The sequence below is a fragment of the Lonchura striata genome, chromosome 2, assembly GCF_046129695.1.
Source record: "Lonchura striata isolate bLonStr1 chromosome 2, bLonStr1.mat, whole genome shotgun sequence".
Lineage (NCBI taxonomy): Eukaryota > Metazoa > Chordata > Aves > Passeriformes > Estrildidae > Lonchura > Lonchura striata.
In genome coordinates, this window is record NC_134604.1 from 41,852,535 (window position 1) to 41,869,939 (window position 17,405).

Genomic DNA, 17,405 nt, shown 5'->3' on the forward strand with positions numbered 1-17,405 from the left:
CTGAAATTCTCCTAAACTTTCTGAGTTTTGAAAAAGAGCCCCACTGAATTATGCAGAAAACAGTATGCTGGATTTAAGAGTTTCAATGCAACATGACCACAGATGAGACTATGAATGTATACTGTGTGCCTAGCACATTAGTTATTTCTGATGGCATTGCAGTAATAAAAAGTAAAATATGCATAAGAAAATGTGGGCAATATTTATTTTAATTCCTCCAAAATCTTACATTATGCACATGCTCACATGTACCCATGCACACAATGTACTAAAGTAAAAATTTTGCACCATGTCATACCAGAAATTCAAGAGTGTGCAATGTGTAAGAAAAATGTTTAACTGTTGTTAGAAATCTGGAAAGTCTATTCACTGTCATTCATATGCATATCTAAAAAGCAGTTTAGACAAGTTTATAAAACATTTCTTAATGACTCTTGTGATTTTTGCAGTTAAGGAATCAGGAACTCACAATATGTACATCAAGCTTGAATGGCTTGTGTATGTTACAGGTATAAAGCAGTTGGCAGGGTAAGTATGTCAAATATGCTGAAGTCCTGACATGGCAAAATCTTGACCAAAATAATCAAACAAAAAATGACCCAAATATCATCTCTATGATAAGAGAAAAGACATTTCACTTCTTGTGAAAGAGAAGAGGTTTCACCATCCCTGCTAGAATCTTGGGTAGCTGTGCAGCAATCACCTCTGACATCATCTCAGGGAATTCAACGCTCAGTGCACGGGACTGGAGAAATGTGTTCAAACAGAAGAGATGGAGCTGTTTCACCAGCTGGATTTGATAAAATACAAACATGATCAATCAGGCTAACAGAAATACAGCCACATAAACATGCTGTCAATCATTTATACATTCATCAGCTGACATCATTCTATACCTCACCCTGTCCTTTCTTGAATCAGTAATGAGGGTATTTGTCAGACCCTATTAACGGCAAAAATTATACATATAGCTATGGCAAGTCATATAAAACCACTGCTTCACTAATATTACAAAGTAGTATCACCCTCACTCAAAACATATGTGATGAACAATGGCAACTACTTAATAAGCTTTCAACCTTTCACCTTATTCTCACACCCAAGTTTATGCTTTGATCACATCCTGCTATTTAATCACTGCTCCGGGAAACAGCATTTACTACTTACCTGTAAGCTTTGCCATGGTTTTCATTATGATCATATCCATGTATGCTGCAAACACTGACCTCCACAGACTCTCATCCCTTGAAAGCAACTGCTCAAGGCATGATTATTACATCTCTTCTAGCCTCTCTCAGAGGTTCCAATTTTTATTTCAGACCAGTAATCATTATGTTGTTAAATATCAGACTATTTCTGCTACCTTACACTTTAACATCACACAATCTCTCCAGTGTGATGATTTTTCTTTTCCTTGTATCTCCCATCACTTTATCAGCCTGAGCTGAAACAAGACTTGAATGAAGATGCTCCATGGATCAAACATCACTTTGTTATTTTGCAGCAAACCTCTCTCCCTCCTCACAAGTTATTTTACTGTATGCATTTAAAAGGAAGAGTTTGCATTAAAATAAAATGCAGATTTGCTGAATTCTGAAGAATACAAAGATGCAAAGATCCTGCCCATCTTGCAGTCCTTCGGAGTTCCTCACAACCAACATTGAGTTCAAAAGTGTCCAGGGCTTGGTATCTAGAATTGTCAAAGATTACTCAATTTCCAAACCTAGACAGATACTGAAAAAGTGGTATAGAATATCCACATAAAACCAGTTGAACTAAGGTCACAAAGACAATCTTGCTTGCCTTTCACCAATTCTTAGTAATCTGACTTTGCAACTTGAATTGCCTCTTCCTCACACTATTTTCCTGAACAAGTACACACATGCTCGCACACACATATACACCACCCCTACCAAAGCCCACAATTGTAGTGGTTATTTTGCACTAAAAATGAAATAAAATGGTAGCACTCTAATGCATGTCTCACAAATACTTTGATATTGTATACCATAACATATGTGCACAATACATATACTGATGCTGCATACATAACTATCTATTCACACAAACATATACAATAAAGGATTTCTTTTTGTTTTCTTCTGTTGTTTAGTAATGCTGACAACTCCCTTCCATAGAATTACTTTTAAGAAACTCCTTCTTACATAAAGAGCAGAAAGCATTAACAAATAAACTTACATCATGCATGGAATCCATCAGTTTTGTAAGCTGATAGAAACGCTGTGAGTTGGCCACAACACCTTTCTGGCGCAAACCAATTGCCTTCACCAGTTCTCTGATGTAACTTGTTCTCATCTCATCAAATTGACTTTGACTTCTTAGACCTTCCAAAGGAACTTAAAAACAAAACCAAACCAGCTGAGCTACAATTTACTCTGAAGGCAATGAAATTTAAAGTACAGGAAAAATTTACAGTGTTTCATGCTGTACAGTGCAATTCATTGTTATGTGCCAGGTACTTCTTCCCATTCAAGAGTTACTCCAAAAACAGTGATACAATTAGTTAAAAGGATACACCAGGATCAATCAGTTCATTTTGCTAATGCCCTTATGTCTAGAAATATCCCTAAGCCTAACAAACATGTGTTTGCCGGGGAAAAAAAATATGGCTTAAAAAACCACTCCTGTCTTTGAGGAAACGCGTTATGGACTGACCCATACACTGCTGAGGATCTGCCCTCGTCACAGCGAATTTGTGGTAGAGAGATCTAGCTGGAGTGCTTCAGAATGGAGTCCAGGAATGAACTAACAGCTCTGAAGTAGTGCAGACAGTACAGTTGCCAGGGCTTGGATCTCCTGTTTGAACCTCTTTCACTTAACAGAACCGATCAAAGACTTAAAGGTGAATAGCTTTTTAAAACATGAACAAGGAGGAAACATTGGTTGAACTCTCTCTCTTTAAAGGTCAGATGTGAGAATCAAAATGAGGACGTGAAGAGAACACTGAAAAAAGAACCTGTTAGTGACTGTTAGCAGTAAGTGTCATGTTAAAAAGAATGCCTTAATTTTCAAAGCCTGGATGATTCTGGACATTTCTTGACAGCAGTTTTATAGAGAACTAAGGAATGTTTTATAATAAAGTGACTCTGATTAAATTTAGGGTTAGATGGAAGCTATCCTTGACTTACTTCTCTAAACCAGCAATTAAGTCTTTATATTTTCCCTGAAAATTAATTTTAAAGGTATTTCCTACCGGTGAATGGCCTTTTTCCTCTGAGTTCTACAAAAAGACAGTCACATCCCTGCCTAACAACAAAAAGTTCCTTGGAGCTATCTATTCAAGCTGTTCCCTTGAACATATGTCAAGAATGAGGATGCTTTTATTCAGCAGCATGAACTGAGCCAAAATCTTATGTAAAAAGATTTAGAAATTCCTTTAAATCAGAAGTCTGGAAAGCATTGCATTTAAGCCTCAGCCAACTCAAAGAAAAATCTGTAAAATCAAATACAGTGTTGAAACTTAGGCTGGGGGTCCATTCAAAATTAGAAATGTATCGAGACTGACACTCAGTTTTATTCAAATTATTGTTTCTTTGGAATTATCTAAATATGTCAAAAACATTTAATCTAAATAATAAATTGAACACAAGACACAATGAGAGACTAAAGGATTAGACTTGATTTACTGTTAGTATACAAAAGCCTGAAATGGCTATACTTTCACAACTGAAGTGGATTAAGATGAATATCATGACTAAAATAAAAGTAATCTTAAAACACTTTAGAACAACAATGAGGTTATATGGCTTTTTGAAAATACTTTTGTGGAATTATATTTATACAGTACTAAATGGTTACTAAATGTCTCAGCAACAACTGTTAGGTGTGTTCCTTTTCCCAAAGATGTGACAAATTGTTTTTTCCTATAAGAAAATAAATGCAGGAGAGAACAAAAAGCAAAACTCATCAGAACAGGTAGAAATACTTTTTTTTTTTAAAAAGTAATTTCTTGCATATACATAAACATATAATCTTAAAAACATAGCTTCTGAGTGCAATGCAGTTGATAAAGAAAGGTAACTGGATGAATTCTGTTAAACTGATGTACTCAGAAATAAGAGGGATTGAACCAACCACTGTAATGCATTTTTGAATTTGATATGAACTTTCTGGAACAGAGATAGTTGAAAAGTCACAAATTTATCTAAATGTAACTGAATTTCAGAAGATAGACACCAAAGTTTTTTTTGGGATGAAAACAAGGTGGAAAACATTTAAAATAGGAATACATTCATATTCTAACAAAGCAACTGGAGTTACATCAGGATTTTTATCCACATTACTGCTTTAGCAGAGTGTATGGCATTTTGCCATTCTTTTAGTAATTTCCATGTTCATATGAGCTAAACTTAATATTTTTAAACTTACTCTCTGCTGAGACCAGTTTTTTTTTTAAGAATGGTTTTATGCAAATACCAGCCATGTACAGATTGAGAGTGAGTAAATTTCAATTCCTTATCAATAACTTAAACTTTGTAAAACCAAGAAGCAGGTCATGCAGGATTTACCCATCTCTCCTCTGACTCCATTGTGTGTTGAGAATCAAACTTTTACATTCTTTCAACTATATTTTTCAAAAGTGTTTATTCTCATTTCTAGCAGCACCTGTATAACTTTGAAACTTTCTATTTGGGGATTCATAAGTAACAATTATGGCCTCAGCAGATGCAAATTTTAGTATTTCAGAGAAGATTTTGGAAGATAAGTTCACCAGCAACCACATTTCCTCTGTAAAAGGGAATGCAGCTGTATGCTGCATTCTTTAAAAGATGCGTATAATTAAGTGACCACGGATTTTGTTTCCAGAGAAACAAACCAAAGAAAAACATTTCCATTTGTTTATATCTGTGCTGAACTTCACCTATTTATAACTATAAAAAGTTGAATAAATGCTAGTATTGTCTGTCATGGCCACTTCCCTAATTCTTTTAAGCAAACATGCATTAAGATTTTGGTCAAGATAAAGCCCTCAGATAATTTATTAAATATTCTAAAATATATTCTAATACTTTTAAGGTTGTTTTGGTTTGGTTGGGACTTTTTAATTCTGTGTAGAGTCACTTGAACTAATGTTTCTAGGCAGAAATACTGCACAGTTGTTTTGAAAATCTGTAACACAGCATAGCCATATGTCAAAAGGGATCCAACATTTCCCCAGTATCTTTATGCACAATAAAACCAACAATGAATCACAAATTCTTTGTTCTTTATAAACATCAGAAAAAAGTATTTTTTAGTTTTAGAATACTAACATTACATCTAGGACATTTCCATTTGTTAAGCCAGAGAGCTTAGTGATTGTCAAGTTAAATAACATGGTTCAAAACCCTTTTAGTAGTGATGTGTTACAAAGAAATAAAAGAACCTACTTGTGTTGAGAAGTAACAGTGCTTTCATACACAGGAATTCTTCTTGGCTAACTTGAAGTCTGACAAATTCCTGTGGGAGTTGCCACATGGATAGACACAGGGAATAGAACGATGATTCTTTCATCCTCTGTCTTACACCCAGAAAAGTTAAAAAAAATAAATTAAAAGACATAAAAACAAAGACAAAGAATGGCTCCAGTACTAACTCCTTGAAAGAAAGGTCTTGTTAGCAGTTTATCACATTACAAAAATTAAAGATAAGCTTATAAACATAAACAATTTTCTGATTTTTTTCTGTTCCTATGCTAGTTTTTTACTGTAATGAATGTGCTACTATTTTGGATGCTTAATCTGTTACTGCCGTCCAGAAAAAAACCCCAAAAACTAGCAAAGTTGAATGCTAACCACCAGAAATAAGGGGAGTTTGTTAATTAAAATACCCTAATGAATAATGTGAGGTAATATCTAGGTACTATCTTATTTTAGAAGTCCATAGGTTCTTGTATCTCCATAAAGATTTCAAAGCATAGAACTGAAGACAAATCTGAAAGTCTATAAAAAACTTGTTCTTAGATTTGCAAAAATGTCTGTATCAAGATACTTTGTAGCAACTCTAGCCTGGTACTTCTAGCATCAATGATATTACTTTTTAGCACATTATGCCATTAAAGAAACAGTTAAAATGGTACATGCTAAGTAAATGGAGACATTAATACAACCTTTCCTAAATTCCCACAGAAGTAACCAGAAGAAATCACACAGGAAATACATAAAACTGTGGGGCTTTTGCAGCACTTTGATACCATTTTTCTCTCTGTGATTTTGGTATATTGAGTATATATTATTGCGTGTACTGAGTAGGAGAATAATTTTCAACTGAAATTACTGCAATACTAGCATTACAAAGTTTCTAATCTAGACTGAATTCACCACATATTAACCTGATGATCCAGTAACTTGGACTGATTTGAAAAGGTACAATAATAGGAAGATAAAATTTTGCTCCTCTGCCTGCTAAGGGGTTCAGATCAGCATTCCAACCTGACTGCAAGTAGTGACCTCAGCAATAAAACATAAGACGTTTTCCATTTAAAAAATACTTTTTCAATGCATGGAATTCTTTTCTTGTTATTTAAAGCGTTCCTGACAGTTTGAATGAAAATTATTCCAATGTTGTTCAACATTTGGTATCTTGTACCAGCTCTTAAATTACATAACCATAGAAATTTAATCTTTTAACCTGAAAAGACTTGTTTATGGATCTACTTTAAATTTCCTTATCTATTACTTTTTGGCAGCATCTCTTGCTAATTATTTTCTATGAAGAGCAGTAGCAGCTTTTGGGGTTAGCACCTTAAATGTTGTTCTTACTCAAATTTTAGACACTGCAAAATACAAGTAACAGTAAGTCCTTGTAGCGTGTTTATACAAAGAAAACTTTGTCAAACTAGCACTACTGGCCTTCTTGGTCTGAAACTGATGCTACCAAACACATCCTTCCCCAGAAGTATAACAACTCAGTTCACTAAATGATAGACTGACTGTGACACAAGCTCTGGATTGTGGTTTCATGGTAATCATGAAACAGCTACGGTGTATGCTACCCCTGCAGAAGGACTTTCCATTATCTCTTTCTACCTCTAGGCACACACTCCTGTGATTCTGCCATTAGTGCTTGCACTCTTAAATGGTTGAGTCATGTCAGGGATCATCTCCACTTGCTAATGAATGGCTTTTTCTGGGTACATCTCAGGCATATAAACTCCTTATCTGTTTGACAGTGCAGCCACAGAGTGCTTGGACCAGCTCAGCTAAAGTAATGGGGATGCATGACCAGGACAGTTAACTTTCTTGGCAGTGTTCAGCAGTTACCTTTGCTTTAGGTGAACATGAAAGTACAAGCTTAGACATCATTGTAGATAACAAAGTTGTTTACATTTTACTGTCCTAAAAGCTAACTAATTTTCAATAAATAATTTCAGATATGATTCAGTGCATCAGATACTTTTCATAGCTCTTTGTTTATAACAACTCTAGTACGACCTGAGATGTTCTACAACCAAGAGAGGAATATGTTGTCAGCACCCAGCATAGATGATATTGAGTTGGTAATTAGAAGCTGTGTCTGGTGGATTACAATCAGGGTTCATAAATCTCAACACCATTACCAAACAAAGTACTTAAAGTCTTCTTCACAAGCTGCCAGCAGTGGTCCACAAGTGGGGTGATACCCCCAGACATTACTGCTTAAAGCCATCTCACTCTTTGTTTGTTCTGAATGCAACCATAAAATGCATCACACTATGCTGGGACAACAATGCAGCCAGAAATTCATTCAATCTCATAACTTCTAAGTATTTCCATTTGTACAGCACAATTAATAAAAATGGGAGAGGAAACAATTCATTACTCAACAACCTCACAGTGATTTACAATCATCTGGAAGAGAAAAGGTCAGGAGCTATATGGTTGGCTCTACTGAGTATCTTCTACAAAGAACTTCACTGGGAGGATCTTGCACATCTGTAGATTTTAAAATCAGGCATCTAGATCTTCCTCAAATGCACCTCTTAATCCTTAAACAATATGTCTTACAAAACACCTGTTTTTCTTTCAGCTTGCTTCATAGCAGTTCTTTTAGTATTTTAAGAAAAAATAACTGAGAAAAATTTATTAAGGAAACACAAATATAGGGATTAAATTATGTTTTACTGTTCCTGGCAACCCCCCATGTACTATAACCAAAGAATATAAAATTACAAGTCTGACAATATTAATTTGCAGAGCTGGAAAAATGACAAAGACTGAAATTACAATTATCTAAATTAAACAGCATAGAGAAGGAAAATCCAAGCTAAAATGCCCCTCCCATCCCTCAGAAGAAAAGAGCAGTCTCATATAATGCTTCCTTGATATTCCTATTTGATAAATAGTTTTTTACTGAGCATTTAGATTTCAGGCAAACTATTTGCAAAAACCACCCAAACAATAACAACCAAAAAACCCCACACTCAGTTTCATTTAGTAAACATTAACTCATGACTTATTCAGGTGAATAGAAGTAAATCTTCTGACAGTATAATTTTTTTTTCTTAGATAATTAAAATACTATCTGAACTGCTTTTGCTGAACCATGTACACAGAATAGTTGAGGTTCCCACAAAACCCCTCCCAAAGATACTGAACTTTGATATGGTCAGAGGAGTTGGCCGTTACTTTTGAAACAGGACAAGTAATGAATGAAATCTTGTTCTCAAGAGTCACATTCCCATTGGCACATAAAAGTTCAACATGTTATTCATATACCATGGAAGCATTCTACTTACTCATTTAGAATCAGATCTGGTGCAAAATACAACATCTGACCACTGACGTGTTTGTATGATCTCCACCCCATGGCAAAAACCATTAGACTCATCCAGGAATACTGGATGAGGGTTATCTGATCGTCGATATGCAAATTCCGAAAACCTGGAAATTAAATTAAAGATAAAATATTTCATAATTCTAATTTAGACAGCAGTTAAGTAGGTGTATTGAGGTTACAAATATGAGCTATCAAACTGAGAACACCTAGAAAGACATAGAAAGGTTTTGGGGATGTAGGTCTCCAATGCTTGGGTAATAACTGCGTATCTTACTCTGATAGTTAACCTCGTATCTTTTTGTTCTCATCCAGTATTTTGAAATGTTCACACCAAAATTTATTTAACAGAAATTACTGTTTTAGAGGATAGGAATGCATCTCTTTTTCCTTTGGTAAAAAATATGACAGTTTGTAACATGATCACTGTAAACAATTCTCATTTAATGTTGATAGCATGAACATCAGTGCTCTTACCATAAGATGCAGTTGTCACACAAAAACATCCATATATGAGTATGTTTCTTGGGCTCAACTAAAGAGAACCATATTCAGTTGTACGTTTGTGTTTTATTATTTTTGTTGTTTGATAAATTTAAAGATTGTCATGAATTATCTGAGTGAAACTAACAGCTTCCTGCCACTGAAAGCAGCACTCCTGTTCCTCATTGCATGGTCCTGTTACCTCCTTCAAGCAAGCTTTGGCATTCATGCTCCTCCACAGTGAACTTGTTCAGTTCATGAATACATCAGAAAACCATACAGGACAAAAAAAAAATGGTTTCTTTTCTTCTCATTTAGTGAGATGAATCAATTCACTCAAGAGGTCTGTTGAATGCTAACTGCAATGGGAAGAGCAGTGATTGAGACCATTGCTTCCTGCAGCACTGAAGTGTCAAACTGAGCTCATGAAACTGTATTTTCCAGGCTTTCTGCTCAATATATTGATTTCTATATATCCCAGGATGACCATGATGATCCCTATCATGATACAGCACACATACATACATAACATGGATGTTTTTTTTATCCAATTGTGGATCTTCATAAATTCAGTTACTTCTCATTACCAGTCTGTTTGTGAGCTGCTCAGTTCTAATTGGTATTATTTATAAAAATTCTTCTTTGTTACTTTCAAAAATTCACTTTAGTAATAAGAATAAAGAGTAAGCAGATACACAACCTTTTTATATCAAATGAATAAATAATAGAGTAAGACGGGCTGGGTAGAAAGGTTGCAATAACAATCACATACAGGAACTGCTGAGCTCCTGTGCTTTCTTGGAGTGAATATAAATATTTAGATGTATTCTTTCAAATGTGCTTCCCTATTAAAATATATTTGATTAGTTATATTATCTGATAAGTGAAAGCTTAATCATTTTGAGATTTGAAAAGAATGAACAGGCAGTCAATAATATTCTCTTTAGACTGCTCCTTTCATGAAGTATTTGCTTTACTACAATTCACTACATATAAGAAATTATATTACCTGGTAGTAATTTAGACCACTTGACTACACAAAGAAGTTGCCTCTCACAAAGATGATTCAGACTGGTCAGCAAGGAACTTGGTGTTTCAGGTTTTGTATTGTCATAACCAGCATAGACAACTTCTGGCTCAATGCCTCGTAGAACACTTATCATTGGGGGAACAAACTGTATTTCTTGATTTGGAGAAAAGGACAGCCTTTGGGTTAGAGACTGGCTTTCATCTTGAAGTGCTGCTGGCTGCTGGAGTGCAACATCTAACGTTCTCACAACCTTGATTTTGTTAAACTTTTTCAATTTTCGACCTGAAAAAGAAAATTGTTGATCTGTTAGAGAAAGAGTTAACCAAGAACATTAGTATTTTCCACTAGTGTTGGATTGCACTTTTAATCTATACAAGGAAACTACAACTGTATTCAGAATAAGTTTTCTATTTTTTGACTATTTGTGTAAATGAAAAATGATAATGGAAAATTCTTTTGAGCTTCTCCCTCTGTATCCTGCTCCCTTCACTAAGGGATGAACAGCACTCACCCATTAAAATTATTGCCATGAATTCTAGGTTACAGTAACCTCAAAAGTGTTTTCTGGTTCAATTCCCACTGTTCTGTCATATGCCAACAGCTGAGCCAGCTGGCTCTACAATCCAGTTTCTATTTAATGTCAATTAAAGATACTGCTTCTTTTACTCCCTTATATTCAAAACCAAAATTGTTAGTAATTAATTACTACACACATAAACTCCTTTCCTCCAGTTCCCTAAGAGCATTTCAGTCTCATGGCTGAATCCTATTTTGGTGCCTAGGGGGATGAGTGAAAGACTGACAAATACTGTAAATGTTTAGAAGACGTTGAAGATATTTCAATTCCTAAAGCATCATTTCCCTTCCTCGGTATTTTTAATTGCTATTTACATACTGCAGTGGTATGAACAACATTAACTAAAACAAATTAATAGCTGAACTGCCTTCCCAAAATAAGCACAGACACACGTGGTATGGCTACAGAAATATACAGGTTTAGGTAGCAATTCTTCAAATTTCTTTCATGGAAACAGTCTGGCAGTGCACCCAACAGACACAGAAAATCAAGCCTTCAGAGGTGTCTCAGTGACATATTACCAGTTTCAATAAAAAGGCAAATCCATGCAGAGGTGACTACATGGAACATATTTGCTTTAAGTAGATCCTCAAAGGTGATGAAAACCCTGCTAGATTTTTAGTTCTGTCAAACAAGTTTATCTTAGGGAGAAAAGTGTCAAAAAATGCAATGAAGATACTGACACTTACGGTCTGATTTACATGACAGGGGGACAGAAATAGACATAGGAGCAATGGCAAAAACAGTAACACCCATCATGCAGTGACATTCAGGGGTCATATTCTCCACTAACTTAACTGCAGGTTTAATTAGTTTAGTATCAAGTGCCCCAACAATCATGTGCTCATTTTATCACTTGTGATAATAATAAAGATATTTCTAATTTGAGATTTCTTAGTGAAGAACCAAACATGTAACATCTTATGTTACAGCTGAACCAAGGAAAAAAACAGCAAAACAAAAACCCACTAAAGAATAGACAATTTATTATGCCAAAAGACCTAGAGCCAGTTTTTATCATAACAAACATGTGCATAAGTCACAGACATGCTGGGAATTTCCCACTAAGTATTGTGTAGGCATGAAGGAAAACAGAAGTAACAATGCATTTGATAGTTCATAAATAATGATTTCAGGTATTTTCAGAAATAATGGCTTCAGATACTTTTACAGTTCAGAGAGCAAGTAAAGAAAGAAACCAAACAGAATGCTTATCACATGGAAATGTTAATAGTTAATAAGTACCCATGTTTCCAAGTGACTAAATGTATCAGAATTAATATCACACTGATTTGTAGAACTACTCGTGTGTTTATTGCTAATTATGTTGCTTAACAGCCACCTGTAAAACAACTCCACTTGTTACCTATCTACAGGAGAGGTGACTATTAATAACTTGAAGCAAACTTTCCCATCTACAAAAAGGAGACTACATCAAATTAATAAACACTCTTAAGGACATAAGGAAAACAATGAAGATTTGACAATAGCTTAGTTTTTCATTTGCTGTTTACAAAGAAAGTAAGTTTGTGCTGTAAGATAAGTAAATGTCTCCACGTAGCCCCATAATGGGTAAATAATACTAATCCAGTCTGATAACTACTTTTCTTAATACTGTAATATAGACTTCTTAATACTATATGTCTGTGCGTATTTAGACAACACACGCTTTTTTCATAACATTTTCATTACCTCACTTTAAGACAGCTAACCACTCAAGCAGTTTCTTGATACTCACTGTTCCCCTACCCCTGATTACTATAAATAGCATGTTTATAGTGTTTGTGTTCTACATGTACCTAAAAACATTTTAAAAATCTGTTTAATCCAACTATCATATAAATTATTGTTTTCTCCTTACTACCTAATTCTGTATTTCAATAGTTTTTTTAACTAGGTATACAGAATCATACAGACAATCAGACATTACTGACATTACTTTTATATTAAAAGGACTGGGTTTCTAGTAGAAGTCTAACATCCCTTCTCCTTACGCTGTAATGAGGTGAAAAGCATCAATGATGTATTATTTTTGACAGAACACAATGGCCCTTACTTTAAGGTCACTATGCTCCTGCGTTTTATGTAGAGAAACAAGCCGTGTACACCTTAATGGGGTGTATACAACATAGGAAAAGTAGCAAAACAGAAGTAACACATATTGGTTTTAATAAACCCTTTGATCCTCCCTCAGAAAATATGACCTGGAAAATTAATTCACCTTTTTCTGCATGTAACCACTGCTGATTGAAAGCTGATTGAAACAATGAAGGACACAGTAATTTAGCAATACAGCTGAACAAGGAATCTGTGATAATCAGCCTGGGAAAATTACAGATTCATTCATAATAAATAAGAGTTGAGTATTTGTTTATTCCAGGACCTGATCCAGCTGCCTGCTATCCTATTAGGTTTAAGATTAGAAAGGGGATAGATTAATGTCTCAAGTTATGAGGTTATAAAACCCAAAGACAATTAATACTTTCACAGAAAATGACAAATATAGTACTATGAAATGTATGTTTTTATTGATACTTTCCTTCTATAGATCAAGAAACAGTCCATACAGGGAAATAAATTACTGAAGACATTGGTTGCTATTCTTTAGTTTACTTACAACCGACTTGAAATTACTTTTAAAATATTTCAGGGGTTTGAAATTTCTTTGAATTTAGGATTGAAAAATTGAACAGTTATTCATATAATAAACTATTACACTTTCATCTATATGGTTGCCACTCAGTGGCATTCAATGAAAGACGTGTACTTCCCTAAGAAGCAAGTTTAATTTAATTAATATTGTAATTTTTGTAACCTTATCAATAATATCATGTAAAATCTTAGTGTTTCTCATGTTAATTAAGCAATACAGCAGGTCTACATTTAACTCAAGGCCAGCATTAAGAAACTACGTATCAGAGAGAAAAGAACAAAAATATATCTATGTAAGGTCTAAATGGCAGAAATCACAAAATGCACAAAAAATCTTGACCTAAAAAAGTTGCAAACACAAGAACAGATTTAAGTATTGCCAGTTCCAATTAATTTAAAATACTCAAGGATGTCTCTAAGCATGTACTTTATTCCAAAAATTGGAAATTTGCATATGGGCTTTTATCACAGAATCACAGAATTCCAGGATGGGAAGAACCTCAAGGACTAATCAGTCCAACCTTCCTTGGCAAAATCACAGTTAGACAAGGTGACCCAGCACCTTGTCCAGATGAATCTTAAAAGTGTTCAACAGTGATGAGTCCACCACTAATCTTGGGCGATATGTCCATGGCCGATTCTTCTCATTGTGGAATATTTTCCTCTTGTGTCCAATCAGAATCTGCCTAGGAGTAACTTGTACTCATTATCCCTTGTCTTTTCCATGTGACTGCTTGTAAAAAGGGAGTTTCATCTTCTTTGCAGTCACCCTTAAATACTGGAAACCAGTGATAAGGTGTCCCCTAGGCCTTCTTTTCTCAAGGCTGAACAAACCCACTTCATAGAATCATAGAATCACAGACTCTTTTAGGTTGGAAAAGACCTCCAAGACCACAAGTCCAACCTCCAATGCATTCCCACCTTGTTAACTAGACCACTAAGTGCCATGCCCAGTCCTTCTTCAAACACCTCCAGGGATGGTGACACCACAATCCCATCTCTGGGCAGCACATTCCAAAGCTTAACAACCCTATCTGTGAAAAATTTGCTCCTGATGTCTAAGCTGAATCTCCCTTGGCACAGCTTGATAACATGTCATATCATACTGTCCCATGATCCCTGGGAGAAGATGCCAACCCCCATCTTGCTACAACCTCCTTTCAGGCATCTGTAGAGAGTAAGAAGGTCTCTCCTGAACCTCCTTTTCTCACAGCTAAACACCCCTGGCTCCCTCAGCTGCTCATCATAGGATTTATGCTCCAAACCCTTCCACAACTCTGTTGCCCTTCTCTGGACATGCTCCAGCCCCTCAATGTCTTTCTTGTAGTAAGGGGCCCAGAGCTGGACACAGCACTCGAGGTGTGGTCTCACCAGTGCTGAGTACAGAGGGACAATCAATCACTGCCCTAATCCTGGTTGTAACACAATTCTTGATATAGGCCAGGATGCCATTTGCCTTCTTGGCCACCTGGGCACACTTCTGGTTCATGTTTACCCTTTCCTCATATGGCAGGCTTCCCAGCCCTTTGATCACTGATGCCCTTGGGAAAATTATCTAAGCCCTGTAACACTCCAATATTAATCATATTACGTTGCTCAGCACATCAAGTCATGGACAGGAAATATTGCTCATGTGATACAACAAAAGAATTATAAGAAATGGCAGATAAGCAAAAGGAAGAAGGGCAACAATATAACCATAGAAAGAGTGTTATGGTTAACAGTCTATCTTGAGATTTTGTTTGTAGTTTGAATTTTAAATCCTCATTTACAAATAGTTTAATTTCACTCCAGTTTTCCTCATTTTAGGTCTACATTTGTCTTTTCTTCTTCTTTCAGTACTAAGCACTCCATTTCAGCCTGCATAAAACAATTAGTTTCCTAATCCCCCCCAGAACTGTTGACATAACTAAGAGCACCTGAGGCACTTAACATGAAGCAGCTGATAAAAAAACCAGAGGTGCCACAATCACAACTCCACTCAATATTTCCTTTTTTCTGCTTTCTATTTGCTGTCAGATTACTCCTTTCCAGAGGACGGTGTAGATGGGGATATCAGGGCAGAGATCTGATGAAATGCAATGTCCCTCTAAGAACTAGAGAAACTAGACTGCACAGGCTTCTAAAAAAATGGGCAACAATTTTGATTAGATATACTTAGGAGATGACTAAGCAACACAACAAACTGGCTAGGTACAAAAATCTAGCATTAAATACAAAGAAAATATTTACACTTGCTTTGTAACAGCTGAGAAAAAGAAGGTGATCCAAAAAGGTGACGAGAAAGATGAAGATTTTACTCTCCTAATTACCTGATTGTAATAAAATAAAAGTCAGAGCACTTTTATCCTCAGGTTTTGTAGGAGGATGTAACATCTTATTATGAGGATACACTCATGAGGACATATCATCTGATTAACATTGCTGGCAAAAGTGTCCAACTGTTTCCTGTTCCTAGTACCTACACCCAGAGAAAAATGTATATATTAAAAAACACTAGGGAAAATAGCATCCATAAATGCACACCAAGTGTAGGATGAAGTCAAGCCTGCTGGCAACTTTTCCTATTACTATGCAGACAATGCTGAAGCAAAAGGACTAGACAATGATAGTGAGTCATCTCACACTCTTCTGCTTGTTGAAACTGCTGCCTGTGACATTGAAACACACAGAGTTTAGTTATTGGTGTTATGCAGGGTATCATAAATGAAAATTTCGGTTAGCTCATAATCAAACTCCTAGCTGTGCAAAATTCACAGTCAGGAATGAATTTTTATCTGTGTTACACCCATTAGAATCAAAAATTGGTTTGGATTGGAAGGGAATCTAAAGATCATCTAGTCTAAGCCACCTGCCTTAGACAGGTGTATATTTTAGAGGTCAAATTGATCAAACCTTGCATGTTCTCCCAAAGTTTAAAAGGCAGGCACTACATCTGCCAACTCCTCTTCCTGAGTCTTCATTCTTACTCTGTATTTTCCACAGCCTACTCAGGACCTCTGCTTCCTTGGCTTTCTCCTCTTCCAAAGCTGGGCAAACAGGGCTTTAGGTTCTGCCTTTGTAGTAATACTATTTCTCTACTGCACTGCTACTTTAGTCTTAAAACACCACTTCAATCTGAGAAGGATCCAAAGGACATGTTCTCCTTTTGTCCCTCTCCCCTCAGCCCAGTGGCACCAATGTGCTTGTCAGCTCCTTTTATTTTTTTTAACTGAGAGGTGCCACTGACTGACCATGTAAGAGTGGCACAAAGCCCGTGTGTGCTGAGTACTCCAGCTCCATGGAGCTTGCATTCAGTTTACAGGAGCTGGAAACACAGAGCTGTGCAACCAGACTATCAGTCTGAGAACTATACACGTTTTACATTATCAATGAATGCTGATCAGCAAGATAATGAAATTATGTACAGTATATAGTGCCAGCTCTTCCTTCAGGGATAAAAAACAATACTTAAATGTAGGGGAGGGAATGTAGGGTTGAGCGAGGAGACAGACAGATGGCTTTGATGGGCTAAAATAGATTAAATTGGAAATAATACAGGTTTTTGTCCTTCCCCCTTTTTTTTAACTCCCATTATGAAGGGAGTTTTCTTTCTATCACTTTTATATGACCATTAAGATTTCTTATAGTCTTAGCCACATATTTTCAAGCTTTGTGCTGATCCAAAATAGGGAAAAAAAAAAAAAAAAAAAAAAAAAAACCACAGAAAAAATAAGCATCATTCCTGCCTGTAAGCACATCAAAACTTGCCATGTGACTACCTGATCATACACCATTTTCCCCCTGTAGGTTTTCAAAGGCAAAGTGCTCAATTTCGTTTAATGATACATAAAGATCCCCAAATCTGTTACAGAAAGAACTAATACAAAGATGAGATTTCCCAGCACCTAATATGCAAAACCTGCAGTA

General features: G+C 35.7%; 1 protein-coding gene across 1 annotated transcript in view; it reads right to left on the minus strand.

Moving 5' to 3' along the window:
- Positions 1-396: 396 nt before the first annotated feature.
- Positions 397-17,405, minus strand: part of PGR (progesterone receptor) — a 30,148-nt gene continuing 13,139 nt past the window's right edge. Inside the window, exons 4-8 of the mRNA XM_021529398.2 lie at positions 10,247-10,549; positions 8,717-8,861; positions 5,391-5,521; positions 2,200-2,357; positions 397-790 (exon numbers count right to left, since the gene is read on the minus strand). Coding sequence (XP_021385073.1) covers positions 635-790; positions 2,200-2,357; positions 5,391-5,521; positions 8,717-8,861; positions 10,247-10,549 — 893 coding nt within the window. The 3' untranslated portion in view covers positions 397-634. The remainder of the gene's footprint in view (positions 791-2,199; positions 2,358-5,390; positions 5,522-8,716; positions 8,862-10,246; positions 10,550-17,405) is intronic.